At 61.0% G+C, this 26251-nt stretch overlaps 1 protein-coding gene across 1 annotated transcript in view; it reads left to right on the forward strand.

Moving 5' to 3' along the window:
- Nucleotides 1–24389, forward strand: part of Kndc1 (kinase non-catalytic C-lobe domain containing 1) — a 46889-nt gene extending 22500 nt beyond the window's left edge. Inside the window, exons 11-30 of the mRNA XM_026381410.2 lie at nt 272–349; nt 1264–1357; nt 1843–2002; nt 2077–2741; nt 3026–3170; nt 3497–3582; nt 4340–4749; nt 8965–9058; nt 9131–9228; nt 9335–9555; nt 11397–11510; nt 11957–12104; nt 12194–12373; nt 12948–13154; nt 13813–13895; nt 14058–14208; nt 20614–20736; nt 20816–20875; nt 21512–21669; nt 24158–24389. Of these exons, the coding sequence (XP_026237195.2) occupies nt 272–349; nt 1264–1357; nt 1843–2002; nt 2077–2741; nt 3026–3170; nt 3497–3582; nt 4340–4749; nt 8965–9058; nt 9131–9228; nt 9335–9555; nt 11397–11510; nt 11957–12104; nt 12194–12373; nt 12948–13154; nt 13813–13895; nt 14058–14208; nt 20614–20736; nt 20816–20875; nt 21512–21669; nt 24158–24389 (3507 nt within the window). The remainder of the gene's footprint in view (nt 1–271; nt 350–1263; nt 1358–1842; nt 2003–2076; nt 2742–3025; nt 3171–3496; nt 3583–4339; nt 4750–8964; nt 9059–9130; nt 9229–9334; nt 9556–11396; nt 11511–11956; nt 12105–12193; nt 12374–12947; nt 13155–13812; nt 13896–14057; nt 14209–20613; nt 20737–20815; nt 20876–21511; nt 21670–24157) is intronic.
- The last annotated feature ends 1862 nt before the right edge of the window (nt 24390–26251 follow it).

A 26251-nucleotide genomic window follows, 5' to 3' on the forward strand; every position in this document is an offset into this window, starting at 1 on the left:
CTAGTCTGGCACCTCTCGTCCCTGGCCCACAGAGGTAGCAGAGCCAGGGCAGCCCCTGGCACCGGCCCCCAGTGTCGGCAGGGAGGCATGGAGCTCCTGCTCGGTTTCTATTCACAGCTGCACACAGGGAGGGCAGGCCCCAGAGGTGGAGTCTCACTGAGGTCTTCCTGACTCTCACCCACTGCCCTGCAGCATCAGGGCACACGGCTGGTGTGGTGGGGCTGAGGCCCGAGCCACCCACTGGCCCGCCCCACCTTCTCCCTGCCCTCAGGTGTGTGGCAGCTACCTCCTCCAGCGAGGCATGGACAGCAGCAAGATCCTCGCCCACCTGCGGGTGTCCACCTGCAAGGTGAGACAGCACTCCATGCTCAGGTGACCTGCCCAGCAGGCACTCCCAGGGGCACTGGACTCCCCAGAAGGCAGCGAGTTTGGCTTGGCCAGCGTCTCCCATCCCATAATCCTTCCAGAGTCTCACTGACAGGAGCACAAGGGAGGCCTCGGTGGCCCCTGCTCTGAGTCTCAGGGGCAGAGGCCCTCCGTGCTGGGCTTCTCCATCCCTCAGAAAGTTCCTCGCACTGGAACCATGGGCAGGTGTCCACACTGCACCCCCAGGGACCCCCGATGACTTTTCCATGGCCCTTGGGCAGGTGTCCACACTGCACCCCCAGGGAGCCCCGATGACTTTTCCATGGCCCATGGGCAGGTGTCCACACTGCACCCCCAGGGACCCCCGATGAGTTTCCATGGCCCATGGGCAGGTGTCCACACTGCACCCCCAGGGACCCCCGATGACTTTTCCATGGCCCTTGGGCAGGTGTCCACACTGCACCCCCAGGGAGCCCCGATGACTTTTCCATGGCCCATGGGCAGGTGTCCACACTGCACCCCCAGGGACCCCCGATGACTTTTCCATGGCCCTTGGGCAGGTGTCCACACTGCACCCCCAGGGAGCCCCGATGACTTTTCCATGGCCCATGGGCAGGTGTCCACACTGCACCCCCAGGGACCCCCGATGACTTTTCCATGGCCCTTGGGCAGGTGTCCACACTGCACCCCCAGGGAGCCCCGATGACTTTTCCATGGCCCATGGGCAGGTGTCCACACTGCACCCCCAGGGACCCCCGATGACTTTTCCATGGCCCATGGGCAGGTGTCCACACTGCACCCCCAGGGACCCCCGATGACTTTTCCATGGCCCATGGGCAGGTGTCCACACTGCACCCCCAGGGAGCCCCGATGAGTTTTCCATGGCCCTCTGCGCAGGTCCACCAGGAGGAAGAGACCATTGGCCTCCAAGACACCTTCTCTGTGGTGGAACTGAAGCCCCGAGCAGCGCCTGCTCCTCAGCCCAGCCCAGGTGGGTCTGCCAGCTCCTGGGAGTCCAGCCCCCGGAAGTCCCGCCCCGGGGGCACCTGGCTCCCAGACCAGGACGGCGAGCACAGAGGGCAGCCGACCGGGCCTTCCTGCCCACTCTCCACTCCAGACTCCCTCTGCTGCCCACAACTGGGCCAGCCCACCCCTCCCATCCACGCTCTGGGCCCAGTCCTCACCTGGCCCAGCTCTGTGCTGCCCGCTCCCTCCCAGCAGCTCCTCCACCCCTGGCTGCGGCCAGCCCTGCAGTCTGTCGCCTGGCCTCAGTCCTCCCCAGGCATGGACCCTCCACCTTCCAGGCCCTCGGGCCAAGCCTGACAGAGGTGGCTCTGGGGAGGCACAACAAGGGCACAGTACCCAGTCTTGGGGCACAAGGAGCTGGGGGCCCCTAGGTGCAGAGTCACACTAGAGCACTGCCAGCCCCTAACCACCCTTCTCCCCACCGGCTACCTCAACCACCCATGGCCCCAGGCTTCCTGCCAATCAGCAGTGACACCGGGCTGGTGGCTGTGCCCGGGCCTGTGCCTCACCCGCCCTCCAGCGAAGGAGCCAGAGAGCTGCCTGAGGCCTTCAGCTCTGAAGCCACGCACTTTAAACCCATCGTCCTCATGCAAGACTCAGGTGTGGCCAGGTGAGCATGCCCCCCCTGGCTGGTGGCACACAGCACGTGGGTGGCCCTCCTGAGCACTCTTCCTCTCCCCACAGGGACCAGCTTGCTGTGTCCTCAGGGCCAGCCAACCAGGCTGAGGAGAGGAGCATCCAGCTGGACACAGAGGGCAAGGGGAAGCAGGTAGCCCAGAACTTCTCGGGGGCCACCAGCCTGGAAACACCTTGCCACTCAGAGTCTGGTCCAGGGCCACAGGGAGCAGCCCCAGAGCCTGTTGGGGACCAGGAGAGCCCCTGCCAGGCAGGCCCTGACCCAACCAACCAGCCAGAGGAGGCCACATCAGCAGTGCCGGGGTCTCCGGGCCCTGCCCTGCCCCAGAAGGCGCTGGCACTGCCCCCCAGCACAGGGCCAGACGGGCAGGCCCTGCCTGGAGCCATTCTGCCCCCGGGGCCCTCCTCAGCCAACCACAGCCCAGGTCATCTGTGCAAGCCACCCAGGAGCAAGGCCACAGAGCCGGAGGGTCCCCAGCCGTCGGCCCAGAGCCCCACCCTGGCTGCACTGAGTCCAGACAGCCCCAGGGGCCCAGACAGACACCCCGAGAGGCCCCGGACAGCAGACCGCAAGACCTCTCTGTCCAGTGTGGATGCCTCATCCCCCTCCAGGAGGACGGCCTGCCCCTCACTGCAGGAAGCTATGCGCCTTATCCGCGAGGAGTTTGCCTTTGATGGCTACCTGGACAACGGGCTGGAGGCTCTGATCATGGGTAGGGGCCACAGGCCAAGAGCAGCCCCAGGACCAGGCAGAGTAGGCAGACGCGGCCCCAGGGGGAGGCTGGAGGGCAGTCTGGAGCCCCACTCACCAGCCCTACCAAGGGCCACCAGGGGCCAGGGACAGCACCTGGCAGCCTCAGGTGGGAGGCAGGTCTGGGGAGCCCACCCTGTGTCCCCCCACCCACACCCAGCCCTCTGCACCTCGAGACTACCTCCTCCAGGTGCCTGGAGCCAGGGAACAAGAAGTGCCCAAGGTGCCCTGTTGTCCCCACACCAGGGGAATACATTCACGCCTTGAAAGACCTCACCTTCGCCACCTTCTGTGGAGCCATATCTGAGAAGTTCTGTGACCTCTACTGGGATGAGCGGCTGCTGAAGAATCTCTTCCAGGTGGTCAACCAGCCAGCCTCACCCTCCGAAAGGTGGGTGTGCAGGCCAAGACCACCTTCCAGGCCCCGCCTCCAGGGTGACTGCACACAGGGCCACGGGCCACGGGGTGCTTGCCTGGGAACTCTGCTCCCTGGGGGCAGGCCCACCCTAGCTCGTGGTTCTAGAAGGTGTTCTGACCTGTCCCTGAGTCCTGTCCAGCAAGCTTTGTGGGGCCGAGGCCCCAGGAGGTGCAGGCCAGAGGTGAGAGGTCCCACCCTCCCCCAGGGTGTGCAGGTGAGGCTCCCTGCTGGGGGCCGGCTGCATGGGCCCAAGACCATCCCGGAGGGCAGGGGTCCTGACCAGTTGTTCTGATTATCAGCACTTCCCAGGATCCGGGGTCTCAGCCCGAGAGCTCGTCAGGCAGCTGTTCAACCTTCGGCAAAAGGCCCTCGCTCCACGGACTGGGTAAGAGATACCGCCTGCAGCGCGGGGAACAGGTGCGCACTCTGCCAGCCAGCCCGGGCCCTTCGGCAGCAGGAAGGGCTTTGGGTGCCCAGGACACCCAGGATCCTGGGGCTGAGGGCTGTCAGTTAGGGGCCTTCCTCCTCCCTCTGCCAGCCACCAGCACCCAGGGGGGCCTTTGCACCCCCCTAGAAACACTAGCCATTTAAACCCTCTGAGCTGGTTCCCCAGATCATCAGCCCAGGCTCCAGGTCAGCTGAAACCTAACTTTCCTAACCTAGCTGAGGGAGCAGACGGGGGTGCTGACCACACCTGGCTGCAGTAGGGCCTCCGTGGTGGCCCCATCCCTATTGAAGTAAACCAGGGAGCAGATGATAGGCCAGGCCTGAGGTCCACTTGCTCTTGATGGCCAGGGACCCAGGAAGCCACCAGCACAGACAGAAGCTTCAGAGTCGACAGACCCCAGGGCCTGAGGGTTGTCGGGAAGGGACAGAGTGGGGTCCAGAATGTTCCAGAGAGGATGGGCTGCAGGGACAGAGGGACCTGGTCCCACAAGAAGTCTGGAAACAATGCAGATGCCTACAGGAGGCCTCTGGGAGGGCCCCTCACCTGGAACGGGAAGTCTGGCTTCCTCAGCCTCCAGCCCTGTCCCAGGATTGCCTGGCATCCAGCCTCCCCCACACTCCCTGGGTGGCGAGTCCCCTTTCACTGGGACACATGACCTGAACCTCCTTCCTGACCCTCATCTCTTTCTCTCAAGGCAAAGAGAAGGTGGTGGCAGCCCGGGGCAGCGGGGGCCCTTGCTCGCCCACCACGCAATCGGACAGAGACTCTGACATACTCTCACAAGGAAACTTTGAGGTGGGATTTCGGCCTCAGAAATCGATAAAAGCTGCTCGAGAAGGGCAGCCTGAGGTGAACGGGCAGCAAGTCCCTGGCCCGGAGCCTGCCAGCAGGGCCTCAGACATGGACACGGTGGCCCGGCTGGCCAGGCCCAAGGAGCGTGGCCCTGCTGGGTCTCTGGGCCCAGCAGAGTTCCGTAGCTGCAGCCCTGGCTGGTCCAGCGCCTTCTACGAAGCCGACTGTTTCGGGGCCGATGTCCACAACTACGTGAAGGGTCTGGGCATGAGGAAGGCCAGCGGGCACCCAGAGCCTGAAGCCGAGAGCTCTGTGAGTCCAGGGCATCTGCCCATGGGGGGTGGGATCACTGTAGGCAGAGGGCCTTGCTCAGGCAGAGCTTTAGGTCACCCCGAGGGTTGATGATGACATACATCCTGTACCCCACTCCGGGGTCCTGTGGGGACGGTGCTCTGCTCTTAGGCACACGCTGTGCACATTCTGGAGGCGGGCAATAGCTTTCCTCTCCTGTTAACGGAGCGTGTGGTACCGGTTCACCCATCCTGGCCACCATGGTGTGGCTTGGGTCACCTCCCACTGGGATGGGCAGGTGCAGCCTCTTCCTCCTTATCTGGTCCCTGGCCTTGAGCAGCGCCATTCGGAGATGACAGCAAGCACCAGAAGTGTCTTGTTCGCAGCAAGTCCTGGCTGGACCCGGGGTCAGTGTGGTCTGGCATGGGCTCATCTGTGGGCAGCACCATCCAGGTCAGGGGCAACCCAGGCTCTTTGTTGCGGGTCACAGGGCACAAGCAGGCTGTGGCTTGAGCAGCTGGGCCTGGCCAGCACCATGTGCAGGAGAGCTCTGGGTGGAGAGCTGCTGTCCCTGCTCTTGGGGCCCAACAGTGACCAGGAGCCCCCTGCAGGGCAGCAGCTGCACAGGTCCAGGCCATGGGGTCTGACGAGGAAGCCCCTCAGCAGAGGGGCTCCTGGCACCTGCCCTACCCACTGCATCCACACCTCTGGCCCTGCCCATGGCACAGGGCAGCATCTCTCAGCCCTGTCCGTGTGCCTTGGGACGTCACAGCAGGGCGCTCTGCACAGACATCCACTGACTAGCCGCGCCCAGACACCGGGCCTGGCAGGGGGGCCCATAGCACCCCTCACCTCTCATACCAGGGACTCAGCGTCACGAGGCTCAGCCCTGAACAGGACCAAGGTGCCTGGCACCTCCCGGGCCCCAGAATGTCCCTGAGCCTCGCTCCTTCAACTCTGTGGGGCCTCCTCCTGCTTCCCGTCTTCCTGCCGCTCCTGGAGCACTGGCCCCCCACCCCCAGCCCCACCTTTCCATGCAGCAGAAAGTGCCTGCAGGGTCACGGGCCTGTCGTCCATCAGCACAAGAAACAGACCAGGAGGGGTAAGGCACTAGCACAGGTGGCAAGAGACCAGGCTCAGCACCCTCAGGACATGCACCAGACCAGAGGTCGGGCCTCCACCAGTGGCAACCTGAGTAGCACTGCCCTGCAGCCGTGTGCTGGGCAGCCCTGCCTGGGCCGCTCCAACGCTCAGACCATGAGAGAGCCCAGGTACCAGGGTGTGTGTTGCCAGGCAGTTCCAGAAGGGGCCTGGCCTCTATCCCCAGAAAAGACCTTGAAGACACGCTAAGGCCAGCTCCTGCTGACTTGGCTGTGGTCCCACAGCTGGGTCCAGGTTCCTTAAGCACTGACCGTCCTCAGCCAGTTGAGGGCACAGGTGGCCAGGCCTGGTGTCACTGCTGTGGCTCCTGCTCAGGATGGCTCTACAGGGGTTCCTCTGAGGAGGGTGGCTGCCCTTGGGGCACAGGGGACAAGGAGTGGCCTGCTCCCCTGGGGGCATGTCAGATGAGTTTCCTGTGCCCTGGTCTGCATGGTGGGTGGCTTAGGTGAGCCGTCACAGTGGTTATGTCTGTGAGAAACCACTGTCTGCCCCAAGCAAGGACAGCATCACAGTTTGTGGGCAGACTTCACATTGCGACCCAAAGAGCAAGGGCCTGCACAGGCAGCCCCTTCACCCCAGTGGGGAGGGGAGGGTGGCATCGACCACCGACAGCATGAACAAGCAGCCCCTGAGCACCCGCCGGCCACAGGCGGGAATACGTGCTGCAGTGTCTGCAGCCGCGGTGGCGCACCCAACACCCCGTGTCCTAGCCTGGGCACCGGGTTTTGCTTCTGCTGTGGAAACGGACTTTGCTTTCTGTGTTTGGGGATTGGCAGAGGCTTCAGTTCATCCCTGTTTTCTTCCTTTTTTTGTAATTTCCGGGTTTTCTAACCTCTGATTGTTGCTTTCTTTGTCTACCTTGGGGTCCATTAGCCATTTGGCCAATTAAATCCAGTAGCCATGGTGCCTAAATTGCACCTCAGATCACACACCCTTACTTCTGTAATAAACCAGTGCTCTTCTGATTTCCTAAGAGCTCTTGGTCAGGATAGGGGCAAAGCCTGCCTCACCGTCCTTGCAACTGGGCCTGACCAACCACCTGAGCCTCGGGCCACGCTGTTCTGTGCATCAGCCACAGTGGGGACCTCATAGGGAGGCCAGCTCTTGTGTCTTCCTCTCCAGCCTGTGTGAAGATCACGTCATGTGGATCTATCTAAAGTCTGCACCTGTCTGCAGGGCTGCGCAGAGTCAAGTGCTGCTCACGTTGGGAGCAGCCTCAATGGCAGCACGTCTGCACAGTCTGTGTTCTAGCTGCCTCACAGGGAACCACCTCTAGGTCCCCAAGTCCTTGGCACCCACAAACCCTCCCCAAGGATTTGTCAACATCAGCACCTCCACTGCAGACAAGAGACGACAGGGCAGACAGAACCCGGTACAGGGTGACCTCCAGGGACAGACAGGAGCCGCACAGCCTGGGGACATGGCCCCCCTCCTCAGAGGCCAGGATCGCAGCTGTGAAGACCTCTGGCCTGGCTCCAGCCAGCAGACAGCTGGATGCAGCCTGTGCACACAGCTCGGGAGGCTGCAGTCACCAGCCTCGACCTCTGAGGTGCCCCGGCCTTCCCCAGGACAGGATGCTCTGGGTCTGCACTGTGCCCAGGGAGCCACCACATGCAGTTTCTAAGCACGTGAATGCTGCCGTGTGGCTGAGGAACTGGCACTTCAGTTTCATTTCATGTTAATAATCTAGACAGCCTCTGTGGCTCCAAGTGGGAGGCCCAGGCTTTGGGCACACAGCCATGGCACAGGCTGGGACCCGTCCTACTCCCCACCACAAAAGGGAGCTGGTTCAGACCGCCATCGAGGGGAGGCAGACTGGACGCCTGGCTGTGGGATGCCAGACCCAGGCTCTCCTCCACCCCTGGGAGGTGACGCTCAGCAGCTCTGGGGCAGTGCCAGCAAAGGCTCTTGCATGGGGTCCTCAGTGGTCCACCCCAGTGTTCTCCAGTACATTTCCATGGAGACAGACCCTGCCTGGAGTGTGCCTCGGCCCAGCTGGGGCAGGGCCCGGGGTCTTGGCACCCCCTGGCTTGACGGCAAGACTCGGGTTCTGCTGGGTCTGGACCCCTCTACAGCTGCCCGGGCCTGGCCACGTTGACCATCATGGAGCTGCCCACTGGCCCACACCCCATTCCCTCTGGGGACAGCCCAGGCTCAGTCCTAGCTGAGGGCCCAAACTCACCCCAGCCCAGCCCATCCAGCTGGGCCCAAGGCCCCTGGGTGCAATTAGGGAGGCCATGTCTCAGGCCATGGGACAGAGGGGACATAGTACCTGGAGGGGGCTGCCTGCCAGGCGACAGAGGTGTCCTGGGGGAGTAAGGCATCCTCCTCCTGAATGTCAAATGAACCCTCGAAACATCTTATCCAGCCAGGCACCATGACCTACTCCTGTAATCCCAGCAGCTCAGGAGGCTGAGGCAGGAGGATCACTAGTTCAAAGTCAGCCTTAGCAACTTAGCAAGATCCTAAGCAACTTAGTGAGACCCTGTCTCAAAACAAAAATTAAAATGGCCGTGGATGTGGCTCAGTGGTTAAGTGCCCCTGGGTTCAATCCCTGGTACAAAAAAACCCACCTCATCCCAGGAATAACTCAGACCCACCTGGTATAGGGTGCCTCGAGCAAAGCCCAGGGCAGGGGGGTCTGGCCCAAGTCCTGCTGCCCTCATGGAGGTGGACTGATGCCTGCAAGGACTGATCACCCTGACTCAGGTGAGCCCTGCTGTCTTCTGGGGCAGGAACCTGGATTCAAGACAGGTTCGGGAGAAACACTCAGAGGCACACATGTTCCTCTGCAGAGGCCACTAAGGGCAGGGGCGTGCCCAAGATCTCAGGAGGAGTGGACATGTCCCAAACAGGGCCCCTGGTGGGGGGGAGGGGCAGACCAGAGCTCGCGGATGTGGTGCCCCTTGGGGTGATGGTCACTGTAAGGTGACACACCACTGGCTGCCCCGTTTCAGTGTCCTCCCGTCCCTTTCTCCGAAGTTGACAGCTTTATCAGCCCTCCAGGCATGTCCCCCTGGCCTTGGCCTCATGTGACGGCTGGCAGTTGGGCTGACACTCTGTGCTTCCTCTTAGGAGCTGGAGCAGCAGCTCCTGATAGAGAAGAGAAACTACCGGAAGACCTTGAAGTTCTACCAGAAGCTCTTGCAGAAGGAAAAGCGCAACAAAGGTAAGCCCAACCCGACAGACAGGCCAGCCCGGGGCCTGGGGGCCACCAGTGCCAACCGGCTCTGCCCCGCAGGATCCGAGGTGAAAACCATGTTGTCCAAGCTGCGGGGGCAGCTGGAGGAGATGAAGGCCAAGGTGCAGTTCCTCAGCCTGGTCAAGAAGTACCTGCAGGCAAGGCCCTTCCCCTGCGCGGCACAGGGCACCCAGGTTCCCTCCCGGGGGACAGAGGCAGGGTGTGCGCGCTGCCAGCCGTGACGGTGACTCGGCCCTCCTCCAGGTCATGTACGCAGAGCGCTGGGGCCTGGAGCCCTGCGCCCTGCCAGTGATCGTGAACATCGCGGCAGCCCCCTGCGACACCCTGGACTTCAGCCCCCTGGACGAGTCCTCCTCCCTCATCTTCTACAACGTCAACAAGCCCCCGTGTGGGGGCCGGCAGCAGAAGGCCCGCATCCTGCAGGCTGGCACACCGCTGGGGCTCATGGCCTACCTCTACTCCAGGTGCGCACAGGTGCCCGGGGAGGTGCCTGCCGATCCTTGGGCACGAGGTGGAGAGCAGGAGCGGGAAGAGCTTATTCAGGAAAAGGAAGTCGGCCCCAGAAGAGGCAGGGAAAGCCCCATCTAAGCTGGGTCGATCTTGAATTTAGGAAAACGTTTGCTCATTTGACCTGTGTTCACTGTCACTGCTGTGCCAAGCAGCCTCGGCCGTGTCTGCAGATGCCCCGGCATCGGGTCTCAGGGGGTACCCAGGAGGTTGTCCTGGGAGAGTGGAGAAGAGGCTGCATGATTAGCACGCCATCGGGCAGGAATGCTCACAGGAGCCTGGTGTGGCCCGGAGGGGTTGACACCCTCTGCCGTAACCTCTGGAGCAAGGCATGGGTTGGGCGCAGCCCTCAGTGTGCACGGCTGCACCCCAGCCTCTGGTGTGAGCTCTGTTTTGCTGTCAGATGCCCTGAGTGACCACCAGGAAGCCAGGGAAGAGCCCTGGAACCCACCCCCTCTGCCAGGGCTGCGGAGCCATCCGTGGCTAGGTGCCCACCTCTCCCACACACCAGCCCCATGCCCTCTGGCCTGGCAGTGTCACCATGTGCCCAGGCAGCAGGCCTCCCACAGGCTCTCTTCCCCCGATGGCACTACCCACACTAGACGTGGGGGCAGATGGATCACCTGGGCTTTCCCAGATGACAGGGCTCCTCCCAGGCTCTACACCATTGCACCCTCTGGGTCAGGGGCCGTGGCCACCCCAGACCTGATCATTGTGTGTCAGCAGGGCCCAGAGAGGACAGTCAAGGAGCAGGACTCCCTCTAGAGACCCAGGCCTCCTGGCACAGCTGCCTCCTTCCCACCAGCCCTGTCTCCCAGGAGCACTCACCCAGTCATGCTGGGGCCTCCTGCTGCTGGGACTCCAGGCTGACCCTCACTCAGCCTCCCCTTGCCTGCAGGAGGTGCAGTCATGCCCACCATGGGGCCTGCTGCCAGCTTCAGGGGTGTGCTGTGCTCCAAGTGTGTATAGAGCGATGTGCGTTCATGGGCGTGTGCTGTGTCTGTGATGTAGGGTGTGGTGCAGGTGATGTGTGATATGTACTGTGTCGTGTGGTATGGGGGGCCTGATGTGGTATGGTGGCACATGTGTGCATGTGGATGATGTGTGGGGTAACGTGGGTACTGTGTGATTGTGCATGAGTTATGTGCAAGCTGGCACACACACAGTGCACCTTGGGGTGCTGTGTGGTGTAGTCGTAATGTGTGGCATGCCTGCTTGGTGTACACGCAAGGGTGTGGTGCGTGCGGGAGCTCAGCACCGTAGTGGGCATCACCTTTGCAGGGCCAGCTGAGCCCGCGGCTGTCTAGTCCCCCCCTGGGCTGTGGCCATGAGGGTCCTCGTCCCCTAGGGGTCCCCTATGGTGGACACAATGTCCCAGCCCTGGACTCCTCCCTGGACCTGGGCAGCACCCTGTCAGCCCTCCCCCGCCCCCAGCCCACCTGTGGGGCTCCAGCCAGTGTCCCCAGCTGGGACACCCCGTGAGGACGCTGAGCACAGTGCTCTGTCCAGGTGCGGCTCCCTGAGCACCCGAGTGCAGCCCTCAGAGGCGGCCTGCAGAGTCGGGACGGGCGCCTGGTGCTGCACCTCAGGAAGGCTGGGGACTTCAGGGACGTAGGACCCCAAGGGGCCTCTGAGCTGCCTAGAGCTCCCCCCTCCACACCCAGGGCCCACAGCCACACACCCACACTCCCTCACACACTCACGCTCGCCCCAGGACCCCCCCATCGTCAGCACAGGTGAGTCCGGGTCAGTGAGAGACCCCTGAGGCCCAGGCTCCAGGCAGCGACTCTCTCCCCAGCGATGCCTTCCTGGAGGGCTACGTCCAGCAGTTCCTGTACACCTTCCGGTACTTCTGCACACCACAGGACTTCCTGCACTTCCTCCTGGACCGCATCAGCAGCACCCTGTCCAGGTACCACCCATGGGGACAGGCTGGGGAGAGGGCCCTGTGAAGGGCAAGGTGGCCCCAGGTGACCCCAAGAGGGACAAGGCCCAGGAGAGCCTCACCAGGGAAGGTCGAGGCTGGGACGCAGAGCAGCAGGGCGAAGGGCAGTGGCCAGCGCATCTGGGTGCCCTGGGAGGCAGCCCGGTTGGCGAGGGCTGGCCCCTCCCTGCTGGCCCAGGGGAGAGCCAAGCCCACCCCCAGCAGAGGACAGCCCAGCGGGGGTAGAGGCCTACTGGCCTCAGCCTCCCTCTCCAGGGCAGCAGGGCCAGTGACAGGGACTGGAGAGGGGCAGTGGGCTATGGGGAAAGCTCTGGCCTGGTCTCTGGCCTGGCCGGTCATCACCCCATGCACCCCACTTGCCCCTCACCCACACAAGCTGGGTGCCCCACCACAGGCATCCTGTCTCCCTCCAGGGCCCACGAGGACCCCACCTCGACCTTCAACAAGATCTACAGGCGGAGCCTCTGCGTGCTGCAGGCCTGGGTGGAGGACTGCTACACCGTGGACTTCACCAGGAACGCAGGGCTGCTGGGGCGGCTCGAGGACTTCATCTCCTCTCAGGTGGCCACTGCCCCTCTGGCCAGCCAGCACTCCAGGCTGCACAGAGGGGGGCGCTGCCCTGACCCCACCCCTGCCACGCGTCTGCCTAGATCCTGCCCCTGGACGGTTCTGCTGTGCACCTGCTGGGCCTCCTGGAAGTGGGCACTGACCGGCGGGCTGATGGTTCCCCTCGCAGCACAGACCTAGAGGATCCCAAGGAGGCTGAGGAGGACACCAGACCCTTCAATGCCCTCTGCAAGAGGTTCTCAGAGGATGGCATCTCCCGGAAGGTGGGGGCATTTCCCAGGGAAGGGCTTCCTTGTGTGGGCAGATGATGTTCCCTGAGACCCACCTGGAGGACATGGTGTGCAAGTGTTCACGGGCACATGCATAGACATCCAGAGAATGCATGCATGTGCACACACGACCTGGAAGACAGTGTGCACATACAGGAACACACTTGCATACACGGATCTGCACGTGCATGCAGGTGTGTATATGTGCGCACTGTACGCATGGACCTGCACTCACATGGGTGTGTACACGTGTGCACACACATGCTCTCCATGCACATTCCTCTTTGGGGCTGGTCCCTTGCCCTGGGCAAGGGCAATGGAGGGGCCCACCATGCCATCCCATGAGGTGGGTCCTACTGTGCCTCGCCAAGCCTCTCTGACCTTGGGGTGGGAGGCCTGGGTGGAAGAACCCAGGACAGTGGTCTTTGTTCTAAGAGTGGGTAGGAGGGACTTGCTCTCTGACTCTGGCTGAGCCGGTCTGAAGAACCCTGGGCAGGACCCTGCCTGTCCTCACCCAGCCCCCCACACCTGGCCCGCCTGACCTGGAGGGGACCTGGCTTGCCCACAGAGCTTCTCCTGGAGACTGACCCGGGGCAACGGGCTGACCCTGCCACACCACAGGGAGCGCCAGTACACCATTGCGTCCGCCTTGCCCAAGCCCTGCTTCTTCGAGGACTTCTACGGCCCCTACACCAAGGCTAGCGGGAAGGGGTCCTACTTCCTGACAGAGTACAGCACGCACCAGCTCTTCACGCAGCTGACGCTGCTGCAACAGGTGTGTGGGGGCTGCGGGCACCAGGAGGGGGCAGAGGACCCCTACTGGGCTGGCCACGGGCAGCAAGGGGCAAGCCAGGGGCAATCTGGCATCATGGGCCTCAGCAGACACTTCCTGAGCCACAGACGGGACAGTCGAAGAGGGACCTGGCTGCCAGGAACGCAGGTCCCCAGGAGCAGCTTCCAAGAGTGGGGAGGCCGGAGTCAGGGACAAAACTGGTCTCCAGCCAAGCTGGACCCGCCTCTCCAGCTGCTCAGGGCACACAGATGGCACACAGGTCACCACCTACTGGCCACCAGACTCTGGACCTGGGTCAGCACAGCTCCTCATGCCCTTGCCCAATTCCTCTCTCTGCTCCTGGCCTGGGTCCAGAGCCCAGGAGCCCCTCCCTGACCCCCTGCTGTCCTAGGATACCATACCATAAGGCAGGTGACAGAAATGCCAAGAAATCCTACCATTGTCAGCGTTGGCCATGTCACCGGCCCCAAGGACTGAGCTCGGGAGCTTGTTGGTCAAGCTCATGGCACATTGGCCCACTGCATAGGTCACCCGATACTCCAAGAGACGACACCAAATATCCAGCCCTCCTTGGGACACTGCCGTGGTTTCCAGGCCCTTGGGGACAGTGGCCTGACCATCTGCTTCTATGTCCCGGCAGGAACTGTTTCAAAAGTGCCACCCCGTCCACTTCCTGAACTCACGGGCCCTGGGTGTCATGGACACAAGTGGAACCATCCCCAAGTGAGTGGTCCAGGAGTCCCAGGCCCAGAGCACTGGTGGAGGGTTAGAGGCCTCCCCCAGGTGCCTCCTGGCTGCTCCTGGCTGCAGAGAGGCTCCGCACGCCCCGGGGCCGGGCAGGCCACCTGCCCCCTCCCCAGGTGAAGTGCTCCGTGTTCTCCCCAGAGCCAGCTCTTCCGAGTCTCTGTCTGCCCAAACCTGCAGCCTGTTTCTGCCCAGTTACGTCCAGGACAAGTACCTGCTTCAGCTTTTACGAAACGCAGACGACGTCAGCACCTGGGTGGCTGCTGAGATCGTGACCAGCCACACCTCCAAGGTAGGCGCCTCCTGGCCAAGGTCAGAGAGGCGTGGACCACGGGCGTCGGCCCACAGCCTGCCCCTTCTCCAGGGGCCGGGAGCCCACACTTCTGTCCCTCACAGCAACACTCAAGCCCAGTCAAAGGGAAAGAGCAGACCACAGTGGCCACTGACGCAGGCCCCGACGGGCATGGCCACCACTTTACCAGGCCGACCCTCCCTCCTCTGCAGAAGCTCCCGCGCTGTGGGCTACAGGACGCCAGGACCTATGGGCCCTGCCCAGAATCACCGGTCATGCTAGTGCTCACACTCACATCCCTCTCACACAAGGTCCTTTACACACGGACCTGCAGACACATACAGCCCCTGCGACAGGGCCCTCTTACACACTCACACTCACACACAGCCGCTCCAACAGGGCCTTCTGACACACACACACGGCCCCACCAACAGGACCCTCTTAGACACATTCTCTCTCACACACACACACACGGCCCCACCAACAGGACCCTCTTACACACTCACACTCACACATGGCCCCTCCAACAGGCCCCTCTGACACACATTCCCTCTCACACACTCACACACATGGCCCTGCCACAGGACCCTCTTACACACTCATACATGGCCCCTCCAACAGGGCCCTCTTACACACTCACATGGTCCCTGTGACAGGGCTGTCTTACACACATTCCCTCTCACACTCACACCCATTCCCTCTCACACACTTAAACACTCACACGGCCTGATAGGGCCCTCTTACACACTTTCCCTCTCACATACATACACAGCCCCTCCAGCAAGGCCCTCTCACATTGCCACTCACACACAGCCCCTGTGACAGGGCCCTCTTACACACATTCCCTGTTACACACCCACACACATTCCCTCCTACACACTCAAACGCTCACACGGCCTGTCTTACACACTATCCTTCACACACACACACACACACCCTCCAACAGGGCCCTCTCACACACACAGTCCCCAGTCCTGCACACACCCTCCCACAGGGCTCTGTTAGAGCAAGCCCTCGGCCAGGCGGCCCTCACACCTGTGCCTGTCCTGCCCTGGGGCAGGCTTAGGACCACCCCGCCCTGCCCGGAGCTCCTCTAAGGCAGCCATAAACTCCTGGCCCGCAGCCCCTGCTCCTGCTGCAGCCCTCAGCCCTTTTGGAATGAAGGACACTTAGCTCAGTGTTCTGGCCAGGCCAGGGTCCAGCTCCAGCTGCTGTGGCCAAATCCCAGGTTCCAAAGTCCCACAGGCCTTGGGTCTGCCCAACGGCTTCTCAGCCCAACCTGACCACCTGCTCTCAGAGGGCTCCTGGCACCCAGCAGGAACCACCCTCCTCCCAGGAAGAGCCCAGTGTCCAGCCTCAGGCCCGAGGGGTCTGCACCTTCATGCAGCAAGCTCCCCACTGCAAGGGCCTCCAGTTCCCTGGATGGAGGTCCACAGGACCTGGCACTCTGTGGGCTGGGGTTAGCTCGGTTCTTCTCCTGTGAGGTGGCCACACCGGCAGGCAGAGGACAGGCATCAGGGTACGAGGGCTCCTGTGCCATATGGCCGTCTACTACAGCAAGAGGACAGTGACTTGGGGTCACAGTGAGCACCCACCACCAGGGCCGCAGCTCCCTTGAAGCAGACCTGGCCCCAGACACAGGCCCCCGGCAGCTCGCCAGCATGGCTCTGGCGTGGGCTGGGTGCTCCACAGGAAATTCAGAGTTGGGATGGTGTGGACCAGGGCTGCCCTGGAGCCCAGAGGTCCAGGCCCTGCTGGACTCCAAGGCAGCGTCCACTGTGGGCTCTTCCTCTCCGCCGTCTCTCAGAGCCACAGTCCCTGTGGAGCAACTGAGGCTCACGTGTCTGTCAGGAGAGGGAGGCTGTTTACGAAGGGGTTCAAAGGCCTGGCACCTCATCAGCTGGACTCTTGTGGCCTTGACATCCCAGTGGCACAGGTGGAGGGCGCTGGTGGGGGGAAGGGGAAATGGCCAGACAGGATCCAGGGAGCAGAGGGCCCAGGCTGGGCCTTGCCACTGCCACCCAAGGCAGCCAGAGGGGCCCCCCGAGATGCCTTGAACCTTCTGCGACGGGTCCCTCAACCCCAACCTCCTGAAGGGCCACCCTGGGGATCAAGCCTCCAACTCCGGCTCCCTGAGGCAAACCACCCAACCCAGCAGCCCACAGGGAATAGTTCCCAGGCCTGGGCTTCCCAGGCTCTTCCTGCCGCCGCACACTCATCAGCCACACCACCCACTGTCTCCACCAGCACAAGGAGCAGGGCCTGGCTGATCAGTGCCCTCTGATCCACAACGTCACAGACTTCACATGACATGGGTTGTCAGCCTCTTCCAGTGGGGCCTATGTGGCTGGGATTCAGAGGACCAGAGAGAGAATGGTGACAACCACCTTGCAGACCGCAGCATTCAGGCCCCTCTGAAGCCAAGCTGCCTGGAAGGTGGAGGATGGCCCCCTCCTGGCCAGAGAGGCGGCTTGTCACCTGCTGCACTCAGCCCCAGGTGGCAGGAAGAGCCGTCCATCTGGGTAAACAACGCCCAGCTTGCAAGACACTGGCTGGGCAGAGGGAAATCTGCAGGCAACAGGACAGTGACTCCCAGCACGGGAGGGCAAGAGCCACCCATGACACCACAGCAGCAAAACTCTTGAGCATCATCCTCCACCCCAGAACCAGAACCAGAACCACCAGGAAGGAGGAGAACCACCAGGAAGGAGCAGAACCACCAGGAAGGAGCAGAACCACCAGGAGGAGCAGAACCACCAGGAAGGAGCAGAACCACCAGGAGGAGCAGAACCACCAGGGAAGGAGCAGAACCACCAGGGAAGGAGCAGAACCACCAGGAAGGAGCAGAACCACCAGGAGGAGCAGAACCACCAAGGAAGGAGCAGAACCACCAGGAGGAGCAGAACCACCAGGGAAGGAGCAGAACCACCAGGGAAGGAGCAGAACCACCAGGAAGGAGCAGAACCACCAGGAAGGAGCAGAACCACCAGGAGGAGCAGAACCACCAGGGAAGGAGCAGAACCACCAGGAGGAGCAGAACCACCAGGGAAGGAGCAGAACCACCAGGGAAGGAGCAGAACCACCAGGGAAGGAGCAGAACCACCAGGAGGAGCAGAACCACCAGGGAAGGAGCAGAACCACCAGGAGGAGCAGAACACCTGGGAAGGAGCAGAACCACCAGGGAAGGAGCAGAACACCGGGAAGGAGCAGAACCACCAGGAAGGAGCAGAACCACCAGGAAGGAGCAGAACCACCAGGGAAGGAGCAGAACCACCAGGAAGGAGCAGAACCACCAGGAAGGAGCAGAACCACCAGGGAAGGAGCAGAACCACCAGGAAGGAGCAGAACCACCAGGAAGAAGCAGAACACCTGGGAAGGAGCAGAACCACCAGGGAAGGAGCAGAACACCGGGAAGGAGCAGAACCACCAGGAAGGAGCAGAACCACCAGGAAGGAGCAGAACCACCAGGGAAGGAGCAGAACCACCAGGAAGGAGCAGAACCACCAGGAAGGAGCAGAACCACCAAGGAAGGAGCAGAACCACCAGGAAAGGAGCAGAACCACCAGGAAGGAGCAGAACCACCAGGAAGGAGCAGAACCACCAGGGAAGGAGCAGAACCACCAGGAGGGAGCAGAACCACCAGGAGGGAGCAGAACCACCTGGGAAGGAGCAGAACCACCTGGGAAGGAGCAGAACCACCAGGGAAGGAGCAGAACCACCAGGAGGGAGCAGAACCACCAGGGAAGGAGCAGAACCACCAGGAAGGAGCAGAACCATCAGGAAGGAGCAGAGCCACCAGGAAGGAGCAGAGCCACCAGGGAAGGAGCAGAACCACCAGGAAGGAGCAGAACCACCAGGAGGAGCAGAACCACCAGGAGGAGCAGAACCACCAGGAATGAGCAGAACCACCAGGAATGAGCAGAACATAGGGAAGGAGCAGAACCACCTGGGAAGGAGCAGAACCACCAGGAAGGAGCAGAACCACCAGGGAAGGAGCAGAACCACCAGGGAAGGAGCAGAACCACCAGGGAAGGAGCAGAACCACCAGGAAGGAGCAGAACCACCAGGGAAGGAGCAAAACCACCAGGAGGAGCAGAACCACCTGGGAAGGAGCAGAACCACCAGGAGGAACAGAACCATCTGGGTGGAGCAGAACCATCTGAGAGGAGTAGAACCATCTGGGTGGAGCAGAACTATCTGAGAGGAGCAGAACCACCAGGAAGGAGCAGAACCATCAGGAGGAGCAGAACCACCAGGGGAGGAGCAGAACCACCTGGGAGGAGCAGAACTACCAGGAGGAGAAGAACCATCTGGGTGGAGCAGAACCATCTGGGAGGAGCAGAACCCCTGAAAGGAACAATTCTCTGAGACAGGACACAGACACAGTCTCCCCAGGGAAGTGTTTCCTGCAAAATTACAAGGGTCTCTCTATCCAGTGTGCTCTGCACAATCTGAAATCTATATGGTTTTGACATCTTTGCATTTTACTTATTGTGGTGCCAGAACTATAACTCAGAACAAAGCTGAGTTTCACATTTGCAAACTTATGTTCCCAGAACATTGTTAAAATACAGAAATTGACAGCATACTGGAATCAACGTTAGCTCTTGTTGATAGACAGTCCACTCTGAGCCCCTCCCAGCCAGAGAGGCTGCTGGCCACCAGCGGCACTCTACCTCATGCCTGAGGTAGGGGTGGAAAGACAAGAGAAGAGACGGTGTGAAATTTCTCACCTTCATGAACACTTAATGAACATCTTTTTCTTAGGTGAATAATGGTAGGTTTGAAAGCAGAATAGGATTTCTATTTTATTGGAGTGGGCTGAGGATGTCGCTCAGTGGAGAATCCCTGCCTGTCAGGCCCCGACCCTGGTCCCACTAGCCCAGGGCTGAGTGTCCACAGATGGGGGCCAGATGAGGACACACGACCAGAAACACCATCTAACCTTGAAAGGGAGGCAGTTCTGGCATACCCCAAGGTGGAAGAGCCCGAGGACCGAACACAGGAGCCAGAGCCAGACAGAAGGGAAGTGCCTGCAGGCTCCATCATGAGCAAGGGCAGCACCTGGGGGTCCAAGCCCCAGACACAAGGCTGGCCGGCCGCCAGGGGCCGCCAGGGGCCGCGGAGGAAGAGGCTTCTTTAACAGAGCATCTGGCTGTGTGGGATGCTGGGGGAGGACTCCTGAGCACAGCCCAGGGAACATCACAACTCTGTGTTCTACTGTGGTTTTCCTGTGCTGAAGACGGAACCCAGGGATACTTTACCACTGAGCTACATCCCCAGCCCTTTTTTATTTTGAAACAAGGTCTCACTAAATTGCCCATACTGGCCTCAAACTCCCAATCCTCCTGCTTCAGTCTCCTGAGTCCCTAGGATTACAGACTGTACCACCACAGCCATAGCGTTTTTACAATTAAAAACAAGACCGGGGATGTGGCTCAGTGGTCCAGTGATGGCCTGCAGGAGTGAGGCCCTTGGGTTTGGGGGTTTGATCCTCAGCACTGAGGGCAAAAGAATTAAAAACAAAAAAAGTGATAGAATGATTTTTATCTGAAAACACTGGAAATGATATACCTTGTATCTATGGAGAAGAAAATTGAGATGTTAACTTACAAATCACGAGCAAGTGAGAGTCTCTGAAGACTCTTTAAGAGGCTCAAGCTGATAGCCAGAGGCTAGTCACCAAGGACCTCTGGGGCAAGGCTCACCCTTACCCCACAGGACCACAGCAGAACTGGTCACCAAGGACTTCCTGGAGTAGCGCTGACCCTCGCCAGGCAGGACCAAAGCAGACCTGGTCACACCTGGTGCAAGGTGTCCAGCACACGTCCTGTTCCCACCTGAAGGGTGCCCAGGTTGGCAACAAGGGCAGGGCAGCTCGGAAACCAAGGACGAGCCAGATTCTCCAGGTCTTCAAGTGGCTGGAAGTGGGTCCATGAATGTAGCCACGTGGTGTGTGGTGGAAGGTGTGAGGAGCCACCATTGCTGGAGGCAAGAGATGGGCAGAGGACAGGACTAAAAGAGGCAGGGGAGAGAAGGAGGGGGTGGAGGGAGGGAATGGAGGCAGGGGATGGAGGGACCACACCAGACTGCAAGAGAACCCTGGTGGGAGCTGGCTGGTCAAGCGAAGCCCACCCCACTGCCAGCGGAGCCCCCCACAGCCGCCACCACTATAGACCTGTGTACCCCACCCACCTTCTTTTTGTACAAATGACCCAGCCATACCACTCTGTGCCTGGAACCTGGGTTCACCTGTTCACCACTCTGCTTCTCTCTGTTGGGCCCGGTTCTACAGTGCTGGGGGTGGAGTCCAGGGCCTGTGCCTGTTGGGCCAGCCTCTCCACTGAGCTGCCCACCCCACCCCCGCTGCTCCCGGACACTGAACTTGTTGCTTCCTTGTTTCAGCTGCAGGTGAACGTGCTGTCCAAGTTTCTACTGGTTGCCAAGTCTTGCTATGAGCAGAGGAACTTCGCCACAGCTATGCAGATCCTGGGTGGGCTAGAGAACCTGGCTGTGAGGCAGTCTCCTGTGCGTGCACCTGGGCCATGGCCAGGGGTGGGTGGAAGGCACACGGCCCGCAGGGGTCTCACCTGCGCTTCCATTGCAGGCCTGGAGAATGCTGCCTGCCAAGATCGCAGAGGTCCTGGAGGAGCTGAAAGCCGTGGAGGTACTGACCACAGAGCTTCCAACCTAAGGCCTTACTCTACACCCTGCAGGGCACCCACCCACACAGCCCATGTCAGGACCCCAGACACAGCCTGGTCACCTAGGCCAAGGGGCCCCACCTGCCAGGTCACATGGCCTGGCTGGGCTGCCTTCCTGGCACAGGGCACCAACCAAGGTTGGAAGCGGGACCTGAGCCTGGCTGACTGAGAGACCTGCTCCTGGGCACCCAGGTGGCCCTGGAGGGTAATAAGTAGAACACACTGTTGAAGTGACCTGGACTTTCCCAAAGTGAGGCAGCAAGAGCCTCAACTGTCAGCCTATGGCAGACACCCCAGAGCATCCACGTGGCCGTGTCCTCGCTGCGAACACAATCACGGCTGCACTACCTGCCAGCAGGGGTCTCAGTGGGAAGGTCGGGCCCCTGGCTCTTTAGGAGCCCAGCAGAGAATGAGCAGCTCAGAGCTCTCTGGCTGTCGGCATTCTGTGCCCAGCACACCAGAGTCCAGGCTGACAAGCCTCAGTCCAGGAGCCCAGGTTCATGTTGAACTAGATGTGCAGTCAGAGTGCTGTGCAGCACCCCCACACCCAGTACACAGGCTGCCCTGACGTCCTGCTGACACCCCTGGCTGGCCACCAGGTGTTCCTGAAGAGCGACAGCCTGTGTCTGATGGAAGGTCGGCGCTTCCGAGCCCAGCCCACCCTGCCCTCAGCCCGCCTCCTGGCCATGCACATTCAGCAGCTGGAGACAGGGGGCTTCACCATGACCAATGGAGCCCACAGGTGGAGCAAGCTCAGGTAAGGGGGCTCAACATGACCAACAGAGCCCACAGGTGAGCTGACTAGGTGGGGGAGTTTCACATGACCAACAGTGCCCACGGGTGAGCAGGCTCAGGTGAGGGCTTCACCATGACCAATGGAGCCCACAGGTGAGCAGGCTCAATTGGGGGCTTCACCATGACCAATAGAGCCCACAGGTGAGCAGGCTCAGGTGAGGGCTTCACCATTACCAATGGAGCCCACAGGTGAGCAGGCTCAGTTGGGGGCTTCACCATGACCAATAGAGCTCACAGGTGAGCAGGCTCAGGTGAGGGCTTCACCATGACCAATGGAGCCCACAGGTGAGCAGGCTCAGGTGAGGGCTTCACCATGACCAATGGAGCCCACAGGTGAGCAGGCTCAGGTGAGGGCTTCACCATGACCAATAGAGCCCACAGGTGAGCAGGCTCAGGTGAAGGCTTCACCATGACCAATGGAGCCCACAGGTGAGCAGGCTCAGGTGAGGGCTTCACCATGACCAACAGTGCCCACAGGTGAGCTGACTAGGTGGGGGAGTTTCACCATGACCAATGGAGCCCACAGGTGAGCAGGCTCAGGTGAAGGCTTCACCATGACCAATAGAGCCCACAGGTGAGCAGGCTCAGGTGAGGGCTTCACCATGACCAATAGAGCCCACAGGTGAGCAGGCTCAGGTGAAGGCTTCACCATGACCAATGGAGCCCACAGGTGAGCAGGCTCAGGTGAAGGCTTCACCATGACCAATAGAGCCCACAGGTGAGCAGGCTCAGGTGAAGGCTTCACCATGACCAATGGAGCCCACAGGTGAGCAGGCTCAGGTGAGGGCTTCACCATGACCAATAGAGCCCACGGGTGAGCAGGCTCAGGTGAGGGCTTCACCATGACCAATGGAGCCCACGGGTGAGCAGGCTCAGGTGAGGGCTTCACCATGACCAATAGAGCCCACGGGTGAGCAGGCTCAGGTGAAGGCTTCACCATGACCAATGGAGCCCACAGGTGAGCAGGCTCAGGTGAAGGCTTCACCATGACCAATAGAGCCCACAGGTGAGCAGGCTCAGGTGAAGGCTTCACCATGACCAATGGAGCCCACAGGTGAGCAGGCTCAGGTGAGGGCTTCACCATGACCAATGTAGCCCACAGGTGAGCAGGCTCAGGTGAAGGCTTCACCATGACCAATAGAGCCCACAGGTGAGCTGACTCAGGTGGGGGCTTCACCATGACCAATAGAGCCCACAGGTGAGCAGGCTCAGGTGAAGGCTTCACCATGACCAATGGAGCCCACAGGTGAGCAGGCTCAGGTGAAGGCTTCACCATGACCAATAGAGCCCACAGGTGAGCAGGCTCAGGTGAGGGCTTCACCATGACCAATGTAGCCCACAGGTGAGCAGGCTCAGGTGAAGGCTTCACCATGACCAATAGAGCCCACAGGTGAGCTGACTCAGGTGGGGGCTTCACCATGACCAATAGAGCCCACAGGTGAGCAGGCTCAGGTGAAGGCTTCACCATGACCAATGGAGCCCACAGGTGAGCTGACTCAGGTGCACCCCTCCTCCAGTTCCTCCTGCTCTCTGGCTGTCGGCATTCTGTGCCCTGAGCATAAGAGTCCAGGCTGACAGATGTGTCCAGGCTGACAGATGGAGCTCAGAGGCCAGGGCATTGACCCTGTCTCAGCCCTGGCCCTGCCCCAGGGCCTCAGCACTTCTCAGAAAACAGTGTGATTCCTGTACTGCCGGTATCTACGGTCCCTAAACGCCCCGCGTTCTCGCGTGACCTCCTGATGGAACCAGGCACCCTCCATTCACCTCCCTGGCTTCTGCAGCAGGGAGGCTGCAGTCCGTGAAGGCCCCGGCCTGGGTGTCCCTGCTCTAGGCCTCCCGGAGGCACCTCACCGAGACATCAGTTGGAACCAGTCAGTTCCCAGCCGTGCCCGGGTCCCGCTGTTTCCCTGACCAGCACACTTGCCACACTACCATCCACATGCTGCCTGGGAGGGAGCTATAAAGCCCACTGCTATGACCCTCCAGCAGCCCACACACCCAGGCCTCATAGGAGCCTGGCTCTCATTCTGCCTCAGGAGGTGCTGGCCAGGTGGCCTCTCCTCAGAGACCCAGGACCTGTCCAAGGTACCCCTCCAGGTGCCACAGCTTGCAGACACACCCAGGCCCCAGTCTCAGCCTCACCTTCTCAGCTCGCATCTTCACCCCTGCTCTGAGTCATCCACATGGCAGTCAGAGTACCTGGTCAGGCTGCAGCCTGGCTGGACAGACAAGGCCCAGAGGACCCAGTGCACAGTGGCTCCCTATTCAGACAGTCACCAACTTAAAAAAAAAAAAAAAATTTTAAATGCATCCCAAATGTAAGTTTATCATAAGAGACCAGAAAGCCTGCCTCAGTACACAGAACTAATGACACAAGGCAGTGCCACCATTTAGAAGGGACTCGGACCGAGGCTTGGTGACCTCTCTTGATTCTTCCTTCCCCACCATAGGAACATAGCCAAGGTGGTGAGCCAGGTCCACGCGTTCCAGGAGAACCCCTACACGTTCAGCCCCGACCCCAAGCTGCAGTCTCACCTCAAGCAGAGGATCGCCCGCTTCAGCGGGGCCGACATTGCCATCCTGGCAGCAGACAACAGGGCCAAGCTGCACCAGGTCCCGAGCGAGAAGCACTCTCGGAAGATCCAGGACAAGCTGCGGAGAATGAAGGCCACATTCCAGTAGCTCGGGACCTGGCCGGTGGGGGTCCAAGCGGGACCAGACCTGGGGGAGGCAGCTGCATTCCCAGAACCCCGCAGAACCTGGACTTCCACCAGGTCCGGATCCGAAGGTGGAGCTCAGAGGAGCTGGCCCCAGGCCCTGCCACAGGGCGCCCAGAGCTGCTCCAGCCTGACCCCGCAGCAGAGGCGGCAGCTCCAGGACACTGCACAGGGTGGGCATAGCATTTGTTAGCCCACTTCTGCTGCAACTTGAAATGAAACTAGGATAAGTAGACTTCCTTCAGTTTCCGTACTGACAATATCTCCATAAACAAATGTCTCTCACTCTATTCTTTGGTGACTCCTGCCCAAAACCACCCCAAACCCCTCCATCCCTGACCCCACAGATTCCAGACCCAGCTGCTCACTGAACAGTGTTGCCACACCTGTCCAGAAGCCAAGGACCAAAACTGATCCCTGCACTAGTAGCTCCCAGGCTTCTGACTGGGCCCTGCTGGGATCATGCTCCCACCACCCACCCACCTGGCCTTCCACGGGCACCCCCACTGTGCCAGCAGGTGGGGGAAGGAGCTCTATCCCAGCCAGCCATCCTGCTGTGGCAGCTGCTCCTCCCCCATGCCTGGTGCCCCAGCTGGGAACAGCTACCCTAAGGGACATGCCCAGGCGAAGGCTTCCGCCCCGGAACAGGGTGTGAGGCACCAACAGCAGCTCCAGAGCAGGGAGGCCACCTGAGCTGAAGGCGCCTATGCACACCTCACAGCCGGTGCGGCAGGGCTACCCCTGCCTTTAGCTGCCAAGCATGTGCACTCCCGACCACCGCGTCCCTCTGCTTGGCACCAGCACTAGCGCTTTGTCAGACACGGACCTGAGGCTTGCCGCCCAGTGGTACCAAGCCCTTCCCTGAGTTTGTGGTCGAGACAGTCTGCATTGAGCACTGGCTCAGAGAGTGGAGAGCCGCTCTGGCCGGGGGACCTGGGAACCCGTGGAGTGCAGTGGGTCAGGGAGACTCACCTGCTAGACACCTGGGCCATCCCAGGAGCCTCCTGCTGTGAGACCCAAGACTGTGTTTTAGACAGGTGGCCCCAGTGAGCCACTAGTGACGTTTCAGGGGCAGCTGCGGGCTGTACTGTCAATGCTGAGGTTTTCCCCACCTGAACCCACTGGGACCAAGCCCTGCTTCCGCCTGTGTGAGGGTGCAGGGACGTGCCCTTGTGACTCACGGTGAGGACCCTTGTGTCCTGCTGATGAGCGCCGTCTTCAGATTTTGTCTGTGCCCCGCGCAGCAGCACCCCACCTGTCTCTGGGGAAGCAGCGGGCTTCCGGCTTCAGCACTGTTTGCATGGCACCCTGATGTCACGCGGTACAGATTTCTGAATAAAGTCATTTCTACCAAGCCATTGCCGTGCGGCTCATTCCAAAGCCATAGCCCGTGGAGGGTAAGGCGAGGTATGCGCAGTAGCAGATGTGCCTGGCCCAGGCCTGGAACCAAACTGCCAGGCCACAGCACCGTCACAGGGTCACACTGGCACACTCAGTGACAACCAGAGGGCCCCGGTCTGCAGACTTACCCTAACACAGGTGCTACCAGAAGCCAAGTGCCTTAAACTCCCAGGAATGGGAAAGCGAGCCTCCCTCCTGCTGCAGGAAAGAACCTGAGGACTGTGGACCCTGGGAAACAGGTCCACCTCTCGGCCGCTCTGCCATGTGCCCCGCTCACCCCAGCCAGTTCCCCCGCGCCCAAACATGGCCCACAGCCCACAGGTGAGACAGTGGATCCCTTGCTCACCCAGCAAGGCCTCACCAGGACTTCGGCCCTGGCTCAGAATGGGGTGAGGTCGGGCACTGTTGTGGGGGCTCTCGTGCCCA

The sequence above is a fragment of the Urocitellus parryii genome, chromosome 5 (assembly GCF_045843805.1).
Source record: "Urocitellus parryii isolate mUroPar1 chromosome 5, mUroPar1.hap1, whole genome shotgun sequence".
Lineage (NCBI taxonomy): Eukaryota > Metazoa > Chordata > Mammalia > Rodentia > Sciuridae > Urocitellus > Urocitellus parryii.